The 17,756-nt window shown below is 33.8% G+C and overlaps 1 protein-coding gene across 6 annotated transcripts in view; it reads right to left on the bottom strand.

Moving 5' to 3' along the window:
• LOC140744825 (fibroblast growth factor 17) overlaps positions 1–17,756 on the bottom strand; it is a 114,754-nt gene that overhangs the window by 25,965 nt on the left and 71,033 nt on the right. For all 6 annotated transcript variants that reach the window (XM_073076509.1, XM_073076508.1, XM_073076512.1 and 3 more), the window contains 2 exons: positions 11,145–11,190; positions 664–790 (listed from right to left, as the gene is read on the bottom strand). In XM_073076509.1, coding sequence (XP_072932610.1) covers positions 664–790; positions 11,145–11,190 — 173 coding nt within the window. The remainder of the gene's footprint in view (positions 1–663; positions 791–11,144; positions 11,191–17,756) is intronic.

The following is a 17,756-nucleotide window of genomic DNA, read 5'->3' as shown; positions in this document are numbered from 1 at the left end:
TTTAATGAAATGGACAACCAAGTTTTATCATAAAACAGAAGAAGCAAGAACTCCACTGAAACGATCATCGGTATCAACCACTCAAAATTCCATACATGGGCGGCGCCTGCGTCGTATTAAGTTACATTTTGTAACAAAAATGTATAAGAATGTGTATTTAATGAAATGGGCAACCAAGTTTTATCATAAAAAAGAAGAAGCAAGAACTTCACTGAAACGATCATCGCTTTCTACCACTCAAAATTCCGCACATGGGCGGCGCCTGCGCGGAATTAGGGTAAATTAATAAATTTACAACAAAAATGGTCATCTTCATAGTTTATGAAAGAAACGCGTGGAATTAGTTACCAACAACATATTTTAAAACATAGAAATGGACAACCAAGTCTTATGACGAACCAAAACGAACAAGAACTCTATATAATTATATTGCCTTTGTTGGTATCAGCTCAACTCTCTCAAAGAAGTTTGCTACCTCTTATTCAAGCCACCATGATGAAGCTATCCCACCTGTAGTCCAATCTCAGAATGAAAATAATCGGGCAGTTTCGAGTACCGGGTTCAATACTGTCTAGAATAACTTCTAGTATTAATTTTGATTTCTGTTTAGTGATTCGATTAGTGATCAGTAGTAAACCTAATAAAACAAACGTAAACACTTACGTTGGTCGTTTCCATCGGAGCGGGCCATGACGGTGCCGTTTGGGAATACGTTGACGTACATGTGTGAGCACTGGCTGTAGAGGCGGACCGACCGGACCATCGATGGCACCGCACCGCAGATCACCACCTGGAAGAACATACAATATTAGCTAATAGAAGAGGACACGCGACTTTGTCTTTATTAAGAAGCAAACGAGTATTCAAAACCCCCGTATAGTAACCAGCCATTGCACCCTATGTAATAAACCCGAAATAGGTTTAGACTCTTACTTAAGGTCTACCTAAGATGGAATATCCCGTAAGTCCTTACCGCAACCTTTAAATCAAAGCAAGCGTATTGGATGTTATTTGATTCCTGGTCAAATAGATATAAAAATAATGTTTCTATTCTGGATTATGTTCTTATACATGTCTTAATATAGGTCCTTCGAGATGGAGTCAATTAAACATGGCTAATATATCAGAATCCAGGTGAAGTTGCAAGGAGAGACCTGTACCAGTTTGAAATGAATGAGCTGTAGTTTATAACCTCAGCGTACGTATTCGCGAAATTAACCGTGCGGATTCGCCACGCAACAGTGATGACGATTGATCTTTGATGACGTCAGATATGACGTCAATGATTGTCGTCAGATACTCCTGTCGAACGTTTGCTATTCCTACTACTACTTAAAAATGTTACTTAAAATCTATGTCTAATTAATTTATTACGTATACAAAACATATTTCATAAAACGGTCTCCACCAAGCGCAATAATCAAAGCTCTGTGATAATATTGGAGAAATTGGTTCTCATAGCAGTATAAATGATACCTTGCCCTGTGATAGATGGACATGCTAATTGACTTCCAGATAACATTGCTATCGTCTGTGAAACACCGACATAAGTCAGAGTTTATTAATAAATTAGTGTCTTAGTAATAGTCGTAGATTATAGTGCAACTAAATGTCAACATAACGCGTAAATTTCTACTAACAGATTCCTAGTAAGTTATAATAACGAAACTATGTCATTAGAGGGCCGTATATTATCGTTACATATCATTTAGTGTCAATCAAACGGTCTACATATTAAGAAATAGCGATGATGGCAGAGCACATGCGTAATGATACTTATAAATTTAATTATCTGCTAAATTATTTATTAAATCTAAGTAAATTATTGGATGCCCGTCGTTAAAGTTTATCGATGGCTTTATTAGTTTAAGAACATCCGAAACGTTAGACCTTAGACCACTAAATTACGTTGCTCTTTTGTTTACCTTTTGTCCCAATGGGTACGAGGGCATCAGGCATGGCCTAAATTTTCAGGGGAGACCTCAAGATTTAAGCCATGAGCCACCAGGTGGGCCTAATGCGAAAAAACGCATTTAATATTTTTTTTATATAAAGTATTCTTAGTTGTGTAGGTCACGATAATTCATCCATTAACGCATTTGATAATTAATTTACTAATACTCGTACAACTTCGAAGAATGAGAGTGGCTTTCCTCTACAAATCCAGCAACGTGGTAGCTTCAGCTCTTCTCCAATTGTGGAGAAAAGGCAAATTCCAATCAATATTTTGCTTAAGCGCAGTGATTATAAAGAAATCAACAAAACAATGTAACTGTTATAATATTGTGTTAATAATAACCAACCTTCTTAATATTAATTTGCCAAGAATACCGTTAAGATGCATCAAGTGCATACAAATTACATCAAAAATCTTTTTTGCTATGTGTGTGGTCTACAGCTTCCGAAGATGAAGTAACAAAATAAACGCCTAAAAGTCAACCATTTTCACACTTGATCATTTCGTATTTGATAAATCGAAATATGCATTGTTTGAACAAAGAAAACATGAAATAAACAACGCAACACAAGTAATTTGATACCATAACTTATATTTATGTTAAAAAGAACCTTCTTATTAACAATACAGTACACAGATAATTATCACAAAAACAAATGACAACTACATTTGCACAGATATTACGCCGATTGTCACCACATTACAATTTTAAACACATGATTTAAAAATTAGGATTTGCATTAGGCGTTTATTTTGTTACTTCATCTAAGTCAGCCACTAGCACTTCTGACAAGTATGTGTTGAATAGATTAAATTGGGTTCCTTATTCCTTTACGACGTGGATTTTAATGGCGCCTGTTGTGGCTAACTCCTCATTACGTTGATATTGATCAACGCTATCTCTATGAACCCATGAACTGAGCCCTGAACTTCACGATTTTGCTAAATTAACTCGTTAACCCTAAAGGAGCTTCAGGAAATAGCCCTTTATTATGATATATGATGAAATGTATAGAATAGTTTTGAAGGTGGTAGAACTCTCTGTTCCACTCGGGAGGCACCAGCGCTACACCTATTTCTGTCTGTTAAGAGCTGCCGTGTTCTGATTTGAAAGGTGTGGCAAGGAAGATATACTTATCCGAGACGTTGCGTCTTAGTTCCCCGAAATAATAATGGATCTGTTGCTAATCTTACGTAGGAAGATTCCTACGTAAGATTAGCAATCTTATCGGGGTTTGATTCCAGATGTCTATGGGCGGCAGAGGCATCTTATCATTAGGTGGACTGCACGCTCATTCTCTACTTCTTTACATGTTTTATTTGATTTTCTTGATACACGCTTGATGTTGTCTCCTACGTCTACCGCAAGAGCGAATGATGCTATTTGCCTAAAAGTATAACACGCGCCTTTGACACAAGAAAGTCAAGTATTATAGTCAGATTACGTAGTCACAGCAACGCTTGCGCATTATTAAGCCAATCATGCATAGTATAATAATAAACAATAATAATAATAAATTTGTGGAATTTCATTTTTGCTACAACATTGAAGACTGAAAGTTTGCGTTTCAATTACGCCCCACAGTTACTTAATACGATTTCTTAAATAATAAAGTTAATAAAAAATTGTAAAATGACAAATTTTCTAAGACCTTCAACGCAAGCAAGCTCAAAGCACTACAATAAGGAAACAATCGATCGTTTTAATGGGTCAGCCGTGCTCAGGTAATCCGTCAGGCCGGGGGTTCAAGTTGGCTGCTCTCGTTTAAATTTAACTTCTATTTTATAGCGTTGTGAGTCGTTTTAGCTATTCGTTCTTCACATGTGGTACGGCCTTTCATAACTGTGAAGGCGGTGTCATGTTCAGGTGGGAAAGCATACACTACCGCGTCGTGGTCACTACAGCCATATTGCATTTCACGCGAACTTTTTGAAAGCAGCGAGATTTTACTTTTTAACTCACTCTTGTAAGATATTTACTTAGGCAGTGAGTAAGCAGGGACGCGTACTAGACGAATGTTAGAACAAGTGACTTAGATTTTTTTTTAATGGAATGGAATACGCATGCAATCATTTTAGTTTATCAAAGTAAAAATTCTGGTTGATGTAGATTTTTGAATTTGGAAATAAAACAATGCGATTTTGTTTACAAACTACTTCTACATTATACGTATGTCGTCATTACACGTAATGGTACGAGTTATGTGAAATATTCCAATTTTTATCGTATTGTTATAATAATTGTGTAATGCTTATAAAGATAAGTTAATTCCTTCTAGAATATTTCAAATATTTCTGGAATTAATTAAGATAACACCAAATTATATAAAAATAATGATGTGAAGTTATTTACAACGCATTCATTGACCAAACTACAATATCATAAATTCCCTAATCAAACTGAGCATCAGCGCTCAACCGAAAGCCATATTTCGAAATATTCATTAGGAAATATTTTCGGCTCAAATAAACTTGACACATAATCATTAACGCGTCAAAACAGGTCATACTTAAAATTAACGGTTATATTTCTACATGCAAATGAAATCAATTATGATAATACATATTTATAGACATTTTTTTATAATCTTTGTTCGTAAATTAGGTACTTCTATCTCAATGAAAGTAATAAAGTTGAAACTTTATACATACAAGTGACCGCAACTGTTAGAAGCATTTAATATTAAAGTCGTATATATATGACTGAGTATTTTATTTATTTAAATATATAATTTCTTTCTCAATATAATAATAATATGTTACGCTAATAAATGCACATTGCTCTTCATCTGATTTACTGAACAAATACTTATTAATAATAATGAACAATGTTGCAAACTGTAACATAATATAAATCAATTATATACCAATCACTTTTACAATTGCAAGGTAAATTTATTTGTATCTAATTATACGGTTTTATTACGGATGTTGTTAGTTGTATGAAAGGAAAAGTTGCAGATAATTCTCGACCCTACTTAAGAAAAAATCAACTTCTAATAGGAATATGTTACAAAGTTCAAACTTAATGCCTAATTGTAATGTTTACTTTGACAAGTATGTTTAAAATTTGTGGCAGGTGTTAATTTTTTTAATATAAAAATATTTTTTTAAAATACAGTCGACAAATACAACTAAAATCAAATAGTGACTCGGCAACTATATGTCAGTGTTTTGAAAATTTTAGAGTTATGTTTTTTAACATCAACGTTGAAACTATATACCAATTTAACCAAGATTATTTATGTAAAGAGTTATATGAAATTGGTTATACATTTTTCATCTTTGAATATATATCTTGCGCCGCTTTTTCTTAGAAGCAGAGGCAGGCTATTGACATTAAAAAATAATATTTCACGAATCACGTAATATTTTTTACGTTTTATGTACTTTTGCGTCATAAACATCTCTTTCCCTAATACATTTTAAAAAGAGGACAGAAAGGTAATTTGAAAGGAAACTAGTTATTAATATTAAAACCAAAAACTCAACTGATTAGCAATATTAATTTAATGAATCGAACGACACCTCATTTAATTAAAATCCGTCAAAACCTTCAGGCTGTAGGGCGTGATAAGAATGAGACATATCCTTATACCTATATTTACATACGCCCATTGGCCCGTGTAGTGTACGTAGGCTCTTGGATTGAAAAGGTGTGTAGATTGAACGATGTCTATATTGTAACTGCTTAATATTATTCTAACACTAACTTATAGACTATACGACTCTACTCCTCACCACACCCGAAAACATTACTCTCTGCGGTCGGGGAAAAAGAATCCATTTCCCTTTCAACACATAATACGCCAGTTCGGTACCAAATCGTGCGGTACCAATTTCCCGGTTTTCATTTCAATGTTGTAGGTTCGTATTATCGCGTCTATCCGGAGGTCACTGTTCGGTCTTGGCTTATCTCGACCCGAACGCATTCACGGATGATTACGTACCGAACCCGAAACTATCCAACGCAACTGTATCGGAAATTTTCACGCCACTTGAACTGATAGTGTGTAACAATAGCCTATAAATATCGCGAGGTGAAGATATCAAAAGCTTAGAGATTTGAAGATTCCAGACGAAAAATCTCTTAATCTTTTGGATAGTCACGCATGAGATATCTACGAAAGATAGCTATTGTATAGTATTCGAATGCAAGTTATAGAGCCTAAATGATACCTAAGAATTCATAAGACTGTGAGTGCGTGGTGTTAGTGCAAAGTTCTAGGCCTCTACAGATTATAAGAAGAAATTTATGACACGAGTCGCCGTTATATCGATTGTAATATACTCGTATAAACATTGTGATCAATGCATATGACTTCTACCCCTGCGCTATTTTGAGCTAGTCTCGTTGGTAGCTAGTCACTCACTGTCGTTACAGTTACTACAAAACACAATCCAGGAAGTAATATCTATTCAAAATTTCTAAGTCTTGAACAACTCTAATAACATTATGCAAACCCCTGCTATTTTTGTTTGTGATCTACAAAAACACAGTTGATTGAATTCCCCGTATTCAGAGGAACTGGAAATAATAAAGATATAAGACTTCCACTTCCGAACAAACAGAACAATACTGGGTAACTTTTTAACTAAAAAAATCCTATTTATGTAATGTAAGGAAAAAATGAGCATACAGGGTGAATTTTTAAAACGGGCCAAATTAATATGAAAAAATATGTATTTTCTTAAAATTGAGGCTTTTCCTTTAGTTTGTCATTTATCATTACTTTCCAGATTTTGATCCTTATAAGCAACACTATCAGATAGTGGAATAATATAGAGGTGTAATTTTTTTTCAAAATGAACTCGTTCGATTCCCAGCTAGGGAAAAAGTTATTTTAAAAAAGTAATGATGCAGTTTTAGTTTTTATCAAAATCGGCCTCGTAACTCCTTTCAGCATTTTTCGCTAATCCTTATAGTTTCGGATTTGGCCCTGAAGGCCCGTTTTAAAAATTCACCCTGTATACCACCTGCATTTGAGTGATCATCACTGTGATTTCTATTATCAACCCCTATAACAGGTCTTATTGTGGTCAATTACAATTCTAATACCAAATAAAACTACATATGTATATTAAACCGTGTTTCTTCCCTTTAAGGGCAGAAATAAGACGAACAGCTTTGTACCATGTTCCAAAAGTAAAGAAGAAAGACATATATAATCATTCAATATTTAGTACACATCGTTAATTAACGTTATCATTAATTATTCATAATTCCTTACTAATATTCACTCTATTTTAATTATCTTGTTATATAATTGTTTTCATACCCTCTCTATCTATCAAAAATGTATGATAAAACATGATTCTAGTTGGCTAGAAAATTGTCGTTCAGTTTAGTTACCTACATGTGAAAATCTTATCTGTGGTCGCCCTTAATCTACGGATTAGGCCGGCCACACACAGTCAAGATAACGGAAACGTCACAATTGTTTTGGAAAAATAGCGCATGCTATTAATCATAGTTGCTAGTAGTTAGTCGATTTATAAACATAACCTTTACTTTTTTATAACATGGTAAAAATAATGTAAAGAAGTTGCAAATAGGCCGCCACAAAATCATAATGCATCATCAAGCAATCATAATTGGTTATGCTTAAGATAAGTCATAAAAATGTTTTTATACCTAGTTCAATGCTTAATCTCCTAGGACCAATATGCACGATATCAGTTACAAAATATTTGATTCTATTTATCAAATGTTAAGCGGGTGGAAGATAAATATTACCTTAAATAGAATACTTCATTCTTTTGTGATATTTCGTATAAAATATATTTATTTATACGCGTAGTTATAGCGATCATTTTAAAATACCATAGACTATAATATTTTTCTTGGAACTCTTGTATTAAAGCAGTAAATACACAGTTAGAGGGTAAGCCAGGAATCCTTCAAACACGGTAAACACGCTGAAGTGTTAAATGGAAGATCATGTAATAGTAATGCTAGCCCGTTAATGCGCCGCATTGAACTAGATGAACTGTAGGCAAAATCATCTTTTAGTAAATCAATGCTAGGATTTAATAATAATAATGTGTACGGGATTCACCTGGTGATTTCTTGAACTAAATAAATAATAAATAAACTTAATAAAATAAATAAACTTAAAAGTTACATCGGCATAAAATAAAATAATGTCTTTATGGGTTTTCCTTGATGTATTTGTATGCTATCGGGATAACTAGCAAGTATTAAAAAAATGAAAAAAAAGAAACCGACAACTTTAAAGTATAACTTAGTTCACTCCCACAATTTAGACGAATCGGACGACACTCGTGTGTTAAAATCCATCGAACGGTTTATCTAAGTGATCACTTCTATTTAAGAGATTGATTTTGTTCTTGAAATTAAGGTAAGGTAACCTTCTTCTTTGAGGTACTCCTAAATCAAGAGACACTCCCTATTACTTTCCAAACAATAACATATAGGTAGTTTATATACTAGTATTTAAATTGCAGCCTTAATGCTACTTGTGTAACACAATATACCTAAAACAAAATGTTATTGTCACTTGAATTGATGAGTGATCGGATTATATCAGAAATGATTCATTCTGCGTATATCGCTAATTGGACTAAAACCTCGACCAAGGGCTAAATTTATTTTCCAATTACTCCAGTTTATGCACGGATAAATGAGGGAAGGCCCTAAGTGTTCTCCAATACTCCACACAAGCCACTTAGAGATCGACTCAGCTGAGATCTCGGTATGTACTCGTATTCGTCATAACACTGTGACCTGAATAAAGATACTCGATACGTGTTTGTACGTCAAATAGCGGAAAACAAATTCATACTTGTCTGGGACAAGTGGACAGTTCGATAGAACAGACGGAGCGACATATTTGCATCAATTTGAGAGACAAATACCAGAAAAACAACGGCAAGTGAATATTGTTTGTAGATAACAAACGTGTGGATGTAGCAGTAAAAATTTGGCGTTATCATCTTTGTTAGTTCAGTAATATTGCATGTCATTATAATTCGTCGACTTTTTCCACGACATAATTCGTTTTCCACGATATAATTACTTAGATAACTTTTCTTGTCGTTATTTGACGGCTTGTTTCCTCAAACTTTAAGGAAAAAATTACTTGAGCGCCAATGAAAAATTACTACTTTTTACCGACTACGAAAAAGTAAGAGGTAAAGGAGGAGATATCAATTTTTTAAACTTAAATTTTGAATGCAAACTCATAGCCTTGTTGTCTGTCATAGCACATGGTACTATATAAGGCAAACAGGAATCGCTCATTATTCGTGATTTTGAGACGGCGAGGACTGATGGCTACCCTGGAAAAAGCCTGGGAGGAATCACGCGAGGGAATAACCTGTGACTATCAAGTTCTCTATATTATGCGTCAATCGTTGCAACTAGGTTTTTTGAAGTACGACCATCAAGCATTTTAATGTATAAAAAGTAAGACCGAACACGGAACTGCTCGGAGAAATCCATCTATTTCTCACTTACTTTTTAAGGAAAACTTTTACTATATATATAAAAACATAAGGAAACTTCCAGTCAAAATTCCAAATACGTTCAAAGCGTCATTACTAATAATCCAAGTGTTATTGACATTTTGTGGTAGCCGTTTCCTATTACATTTGAATGGCTTTCTAAGTCAATAAGTGAAGTATGGACGTTAAACACCCACGTCGCTCAGTGCACGACGCCATTACGAATGGCTTTAATTGAAAAATCACGATAATAATCAATGAGACTAAATTTCTTCATCTAGCGTGCAACGTTAGTATATAATCACGGAAAATGATAGTCATTCGCTAAAGAGTTGAAACTTATTGAACTCAACCCACAGAGCACTCGCGGAATTAATGTGAACGTTTTATGAATAACTTTGAAGTAATCACTTTTAAATAATGTTATTGTTGTCGTTTATAACATTCTCGAGGTCTATTTTATAATAATATATATTTTTTATAAGGAATTCAGGTAACTTAATTATTGTAGATATATGATGGTATAATAAATAATAGAAATAATTATTAATATCATTAATATAATGGATACAAGGAAGGTTATAATACTATTACAATAGATGCTGAAAATAAACATTAAGCCATATCTTGATACATATTCCTTTTAACGTGACACTTGAAAAAGAAATGTAGGTTTTAAGACTTTATCTGATTTTTATCTTCTAATTTCATTCACCTAGTTCTGTTTTCAGTACTTTATAGATATAAACAGTATTAGTGAATCATAACGCACTTATGTCCATCGTATGGGTGTGAAGTCAACCGGCAGACGTTTTCCTATTAAGCCCGGCTAATGTGAATAAAATGATAGCGACTGCAATTGAAATTACTAATCCTTCAAACCGGTTAAGTGACCTTTTTTGCTTATTACGTAAATTGTTTTATTAAGATCTTGCAATACCGTGCTCATGACGCACAGGTGAAAATAGCGATAATTGTTTAATCGAGTACCTACAGTAACACATTTCCTTCTTTAAGCACGCTATATTCGACTTTCGTTATATTTTGACACGGACTGTTTTATACACGTGTTTATGACGTTGCATGGTCTAACGAATCTCTATCTTAATGTATATACAAATCACGTGTCACTGTGTTCATACACGTTAATACGTTTATCGCTATCGATTGGTTTCACATTGGAAAATTAAGATTCCGTTTTTTGGAAACAACATCAGCCTTACTCAGTAGATAGATAAGTATATGTTGGTCTCATATATACAATTATTTTTTTTATATACGAAACTAACATATACTTATCTTAAACTCCAACACCGATCGAACAATAAACATAAAATTTTGCCCCATTACTACAACTAACTTTAACCAAAAATCTATCGTGAAGTCGCGAGCGAAAGCTAGTATCTTTATAATGACAAAATCGGCTACTGTTTTCCATTTTTTGCGCTCAATACAGTAGCGTTCGGTCCGTCTTATCTTGTTTTTCGATTTATGCAAATCGATAAGTTCTTAAGTTTATGCATTTGTAATTCCAATGTTTTAACGAATAAACGGAATATTATTAAGATACTTTTGCATATTCGCAGCTTCCTTGGATCTTGATGACCCCGGTTAAGCGAGTTTAAAATGGAATCCCGGTCAAGATACATTTACCTTCGAATTATTGACGTGCTAAAATTTTAATCATAATAACTATATTAGCGAATTCAGTACAACTCACCATCAGGAGGCACAATATCTTCGCAGAGACGGCAAGCTGTGGTAACCTGAAATCAAAAAAGTAATTTTAGCTGATGTTTTGAGTTTTAATGGAAGTAATATTTATATTTTAATATTATTATTATTATTTAGTGTTTATTAAAATTCCAAAAAAAAAAAATTAAGATCATTGATTATAGGTTTGTGTGGTAATTGCTTTAGTAGTTTATATTTAACGTTAAAAACATTCATGATCATAAGGCCCATCATATTGATTACTATTAGCACCATAGATTGACGATTTAGCCGTTTCACGGAATCTAGATACACCGGTCACACACTCCACACATATTTGATCGCTGGTCATACCTACTTTTAGTTTAGAAAAATACGATGCAGTAAGGCTGCATAACGCAGTTGACGGATATTTTAAATCAAATTCAAATATGATTGCAAAATAAGAAGACATTATTAAAAGTAGAAGACTTTTATCTTTATAACACGCCAAGTAATAACAATTCAAAAGCTTAGTTTGAAAAGCTGTTACTCAGAGTAGCACAATAAAGTATTTGCAGTAGATTTACGCGAAGTCTTATTTGCCGTTTACGTCTTATCTAACTTAAACGACCAACATTAGAGCAGAGGCATTGTTGTAAAGATCCTATTGTGACGCAGGACAGCACTTAGATTTTAGTATAAAAATCAAATATTTGTAAGTACCCAATTTCAGCAACAATATCTTGTCAATGATCGACAATCGGTATGTTAAATGTGGTTGAATTTTGTGGTCTTAGCAAACATATTTCGCATAACCATTTAGCTATTAATAATGCGGACGTACTTATACGAGAATTATGCAGACGTAAGTGTTGGAAAATATTTAAGTGTATCTTCAATATCAAATGATTTCTAACTATATTTCAGGTGAAACCAAAGTAAAAAATAGAACAACTAGCTGACCCGGCAAACGTTGTTGCCATATCAATGAAAAAATGTTTCGGGTGAACAACCCTTATCAATTTTTCATTGATATGATATGAATAGATAGTAGCCGATTCTCAGACCTACTGAATATGCATCTAAAATTTGGTAAAAATCGGTAAAGACGTTTCGGAGGAGTACGGTCAGTAACATTGTGACACGAGAATTTTATATATAAGGTAATATTATTTGTTATAATTGGTTTGATAATACTAGTTACGCAATATAGGTACAAGTGACAATAAACCTTCAATATGAAATGATCTTTATTACAACATTTAATTTATCTTGACTTCGTTTTTAAACAACTTCCTAATAGAGATAAGTAGAGATATTTATATAGATAGGTCGGATGACAATTCTGTATTAATATAATATGGTCTGATAATGGAGCCTGAAACTCTGTATAAGAAACTGTATAATAAAATAAGTTAAAGCTACATTTGAACACTCGAAGCAGCAATTGAACACGAAAACGCGAATCAAAACGAAAATCTGCTTTAAATATTATGTTTTAAAGTTTCTAATCTTGCTGTGTATAATCTCGCGTCTCACTACACGTCCACTCTTTCAGTACATGCGTAGAAAATCTTTCAATCGACTGTAAATATTGCATATATTGTAATTACGTATTTACAATCTATTGTAATTAGTTGTTTAAATTTGCTACTAGATCCGGCTCACGCGCACTCAACAACTTTACGAGTGTGTATAAACGTGTTTATTTACTTACAAGTTGTGCCTGCGACTCCGTATGGATTCAGTATATAACGTCAATTACTACGCCATCTATCAATCTCATGGAGTACACCGAACTGATATTCCCCCGGTGGCCGTCCTCAGCGCTTGGTAGAGATCTCCGGGATTTCCGCCGAAACACAACCGGAGTACTCCAGGCACGATTCCCTATCAGACTCTGCCGTGGGGGAGCAATTTACGCTCCTCCCGCACATTACAGATTACATTAACACCTGGATTACAATGGTATGCGACCACATATGCCGTCGTCCTCCCCGGGGTCGCTAGCTGAATGATTTGAGCTCCCACTTTAGCCGCCCGCAACCCCGGAAGCCCCCTTTTAGCCGCCTCTTACGACAGGCAGGGGTACCGTAGCCCTATTCTTGTCCCGGGACTGCAGGGACAATGTGCTAATATACCTAAATATTCGATGTATAGACACGCGAACCTTATAGTTATTATATGTAAAGATAGATATGTACGACGATAGAAAACGTATTTTCCAAATGAGTAAATCGTGAACGAAACAATGATTTTAATCAACAAAACACATATTCCTTTTGTTTTTCAGTGACCTGAAAATGTATATTTTCTGTAATAGAAATCCTTAATGTGATTACGACGTTTCAATGAATATAGATACTAACTCATGTGTGTATTAATTTTCCAAGTGGTTTATTATTTCGGATGCTTAATCACAATTAGGACAAAGATAAGCCTATTTCTGAATATTGTTTTGTAAGCAAATTAAAATGGCAAGGGTATGCGGTCCATCTATTGGTAGGTGGTAACTGCCTCCCATGTTTATTTTTACTGACCGTATTAGCTACTATATGTATTTATTACGGACGCGTTGCTGTTACAACTAAAATGTAACGCGCATGGAATTCTCTCTGGGCATTACATATTTATTATCCCTTTAATAAGATGATTTTTAAAATGGCAATCACTGCGTAGGATATTAAAAGATACCGATGACTAACCAGACAGGCCTGACCTTTCTTACCGACCTAATTAGTCGATCTGATTCGCGACCGAGTCCTGCCTTTTACATACTCAACAAGGTCTAGTGTTCTAGTGCCTTTCAGGTCAAATAGTATTAATTGTTATCATTGGACATATCTGAATAATCATATAAGCTTTATAATCCTTATAAAATAAAAAGAAAATATGGTTACTGAATCAGTATTGAACATTGTAGGATATGTTAATTTTGCGAAAATATTACTTTTAAATAGATGATCTTGTGGTTTGACTCTACAGACACTGCTGCCACACCTATTTTTACCTAATAATAACTGTGTTGATGTCATACTTATCAAATGAGTTCCAAGCTTGTCCTCAGTACTAACAACTCAGTTGTGGCCGACCGCAGGTAGGAACTTCATTTTATCTGGGTTTGATTATAAATATCCATGGGTATCAGTAGCCACTTACCATTACGGTGACTGCATGATCATTTTCCACTTCAATATTATAAAAAGCATCACTTTTAAGATCGACCTCAAGTGTTCAATCGTTTGGAGTTGATTAAATAACGTAGAAGTGATCACTAACCATCCACCTATCTATCCTAAACCTGTTTGCTACTTAAATATAAAAAGTAGTAACCGCAACATTGAATCATTAAATGGTTCGTTTAAAATCGTTAAATGTATCGTCAAAAATTCGTTCAGGCATTGATGTTTGCCACTGTGCGCTCACCCAAGCATCACTGAGAGCATTAATCAAACTAATCACATTGTCATTGTCACCAGCAATGTGATCATCACAAACAGTGTCAAACAAAAACAAAATTACCCTTAGTATGAGTTTTTACGTTTTTACAAAAATTACTGTTTTATTTTTTGTTTACGTATTTCGCATACTATTCCAATCAGTTTTGATACAATCCACTAGGGGCGCTGATTAGAAATGTATGGGCAAATACGTAAACAAATACCAAAATAGTCATTTTTGTATAAATGTAAAAACTCATACTAACGGTACAGGCATCGAAGTTTGCCATTGTAGCTCACCCAAGCATCACTGAGAGCATTAATCAAACTAATCACATTGTCAGTGTCATAGCAATGTGATAGGTATCATCACAAACAGTGTCAAACAAAAACAAAGATTAGTATGAGTTTTTACGTTTTCACAAAAATTACTGTTTTGGTATTGGTTTACGTATTTGCATATACATACATTTCCAATCAGCGCCCCTAGTGGATTGTATCAGAACTGATTGGAAATGTATGGGAAATACGTAAACGAAAACAAAAACAGTCACTTTTGTCAAAACGTAAAAAACTCATACTAAGGGTACAGAGAGCATTAATCAAACTAATCACATTGTCAGTGTCATAGCAATGTGATAGGTATCATCACAAACAGTGTCAAACAAAAACAAAGATCAGAGATCATTTAATCAGCCTCAGCTGATGGATTCAATGTCCGGGCGTACTTGTAATTTAATAATTTTAATGGCAATTCTGGCGCCATTATCGTGTATGTACGAGTAAACATAGGCATAGGTACAACGAAAATGGCGTCAATATTATGAGACTACATTTTGCAATCGGCTCCAGTCGTATGTTAATTTTTTTTCCCTGATTGAATAATAAGATTATTATTTCAATAAATCAGCAAAAGTAAGTCATCATTACGAGTATTAATATAAAATAATGTGGTGCGGTTAGAAGGGTACCTAGATGTGATATTAGAAACGATAGGTTCCACTTCCAGTCATCAAGGGTATCAACTCTCTGTAGCCGACGTCAGGTAGGAATTAGGAGGCTAATTTTATTAGGGATTTATTACAAATGTCAATGGGCAGCAATTGCCTCTTACCCTCCTCTGGACTGCTTCTTGTTAGCTATTCTAATAGAAAAACAAGAAATATATATATATGTATGTCAAATATATCCATTTAATTATGTATCTAACGTTGATTTTTGCGAATTATCTGCCTTTTATACTAACCTCGACAAGTATAAATGATTACTTGATTACAGCAAATTAATACAATGAAAACCGACTTATTATCTAGGGATACCAAATCCATCCGCATTTTTCTATAATTTAATACGTTTATCAATATTTACTAGATGATTAGCCAAATAGTCGCTGGAGCCTGATTAGGTAATATATAAACACAAAAGTGACAAATTAATTTTATTTATTAACCAATCGTTATTAATTTAATGTTAACGTTGTTCATATTCAAATTTGTCTTAATTACAGTTGTTTATTATATCATCAAAACATAGCCATAAATTAATATCACGAATATTCTTTGATTATTGCTAAAGATATTTAAATTAGAACAAATTCGGTTTGTTATAAAAAACAAATGGCCCGATTATGAATATTTTGGTGGCCAATAAAATATAAACCACTCATTAAAATTACTTTACAATACATTTTGCTCGTTTCTTTTACATAATAGTACGTATTAAAGTTAATATTACGTACTTTACAAGTACAACAATAACATGCTTCCACTTCAATGACTATCGTTAAATGTGTAGTGATAACGTTAATTGTTGTACTGTTATGCAAGAACGTGAACAAAATCAGCAAAATGTATTGTTTAAATATTATATTTGTTTAAATTTTGTAAAAATGCAAAATCGGTGTTTGATTTGACATTTTTAATACATATAGAGTCTCAGATTAACGGAATGTATGCTAACTTGCAATTGACTGCAATAACATTAAAATAACCCATCAAAATGTTAACTTGGCTTGGCACGGTCAAAAATTGGATGGGTGACCGCTAGTGACTAAAGTTTATACGCAGTTCCATTCTTTAGAGAGCACGTTAAGCCGTCATCCCAATTTTTATCGGTACGCTTCAAAATATGCTTTGAAAATATCTGACATAGATAACCCATCAGGTAATTCGTAACATCTTCTACAAATCTAATAAGAGATATAAAAGAGCTCTATAGCTCATCCAGTTGAAAAAACAACCTGAACTCAATATTGAAACATAGCAAAGGGCTTAATAATTACGCATAAATTTGAAGAGCATAAATTATATACCCTTGAGCACACATGACCTTATCTGGCTCTACGCTAAACCTAACATCTAATAAAGAGTTATATCGTGCAAAAACTTTCACTTAAAACCCACACCACTGCATAATTACTTCGCGTACCTACAATCACAAACGATGTATTGAATGCACCCTTACATAAGTTAACTTCCCCTTCTTATGCAAATCTATTTAGCACTGCCAGTTCCAACCGCGTGAAACTTCAGTTCCCCCAGTGATTCAGATTCATGGCTGTTAATAAAGCTTTATGATTCTAAATAGCGAGGGTTGTGGTATTTTTACTCCATCTTATGCAGAAGGCATTATTAAGAGAGTTTTTAACCGTTACAGCCTGCTCATTTCGGTATATTAAAACTCTATATATTAAATTAATGTTTGTCTGTATGTCCTTTATGGAATCATAAATTATGCATTTGATCATGTAATGATCTTTAGCAATGTTGTTGTGCATGAGCCCACGAAGGTTTCTGAGTTGATACGACCAATTTTCGACAAATGGCGACACTGTCATTCCAATCACGGCAGAAATTTTCAGTTATATGTATGCCATGTTATTTCTTTTAAACGCGGGCGAAGCCCCGGTCACTACTAGCATATTATAAATTACTGTACTCGTAGCCATGGCGTTCAATTTATTTATCTCATTACAAATATATTTTATACATGGTTGTCGAGCCGTATCAAATATACTGAAATGTACTGAAAAAAAAATTTAGCTAAGCCACCGTAAATACATGTAAAATTATTACATTCCTAAGTACATTTATCAATATCCCTCTGTTCGCAAAACGTGACTAATTTAAGAAATATTACATTCCATGAATCAATCGCGACTTTATAGGTATACATTTTGTTCAAATCCGATAAAGGGA

This window comes from Epargyreus clarus, unplaced genomic scaffold, assembly GCF_041222505.1.
Source record: "Epargyreus clarus isolate Ecla_fem2 unplaced genomic scaffold, WU_Ecla_fem_2.2 ptg000009l, whole genome shotgun sequence".
NCBI lineage: Eukaryota > Metazoa > Arthropoda > Insecta > Lepidoptera > Hesperiidae > Epargyreus > Epargyreus clarus.
The sequence above is the reverse complement of the archived record's forward strand: the minus strand, read 5'-3'. Positions and strand labels throughout refer to the sequence as shown.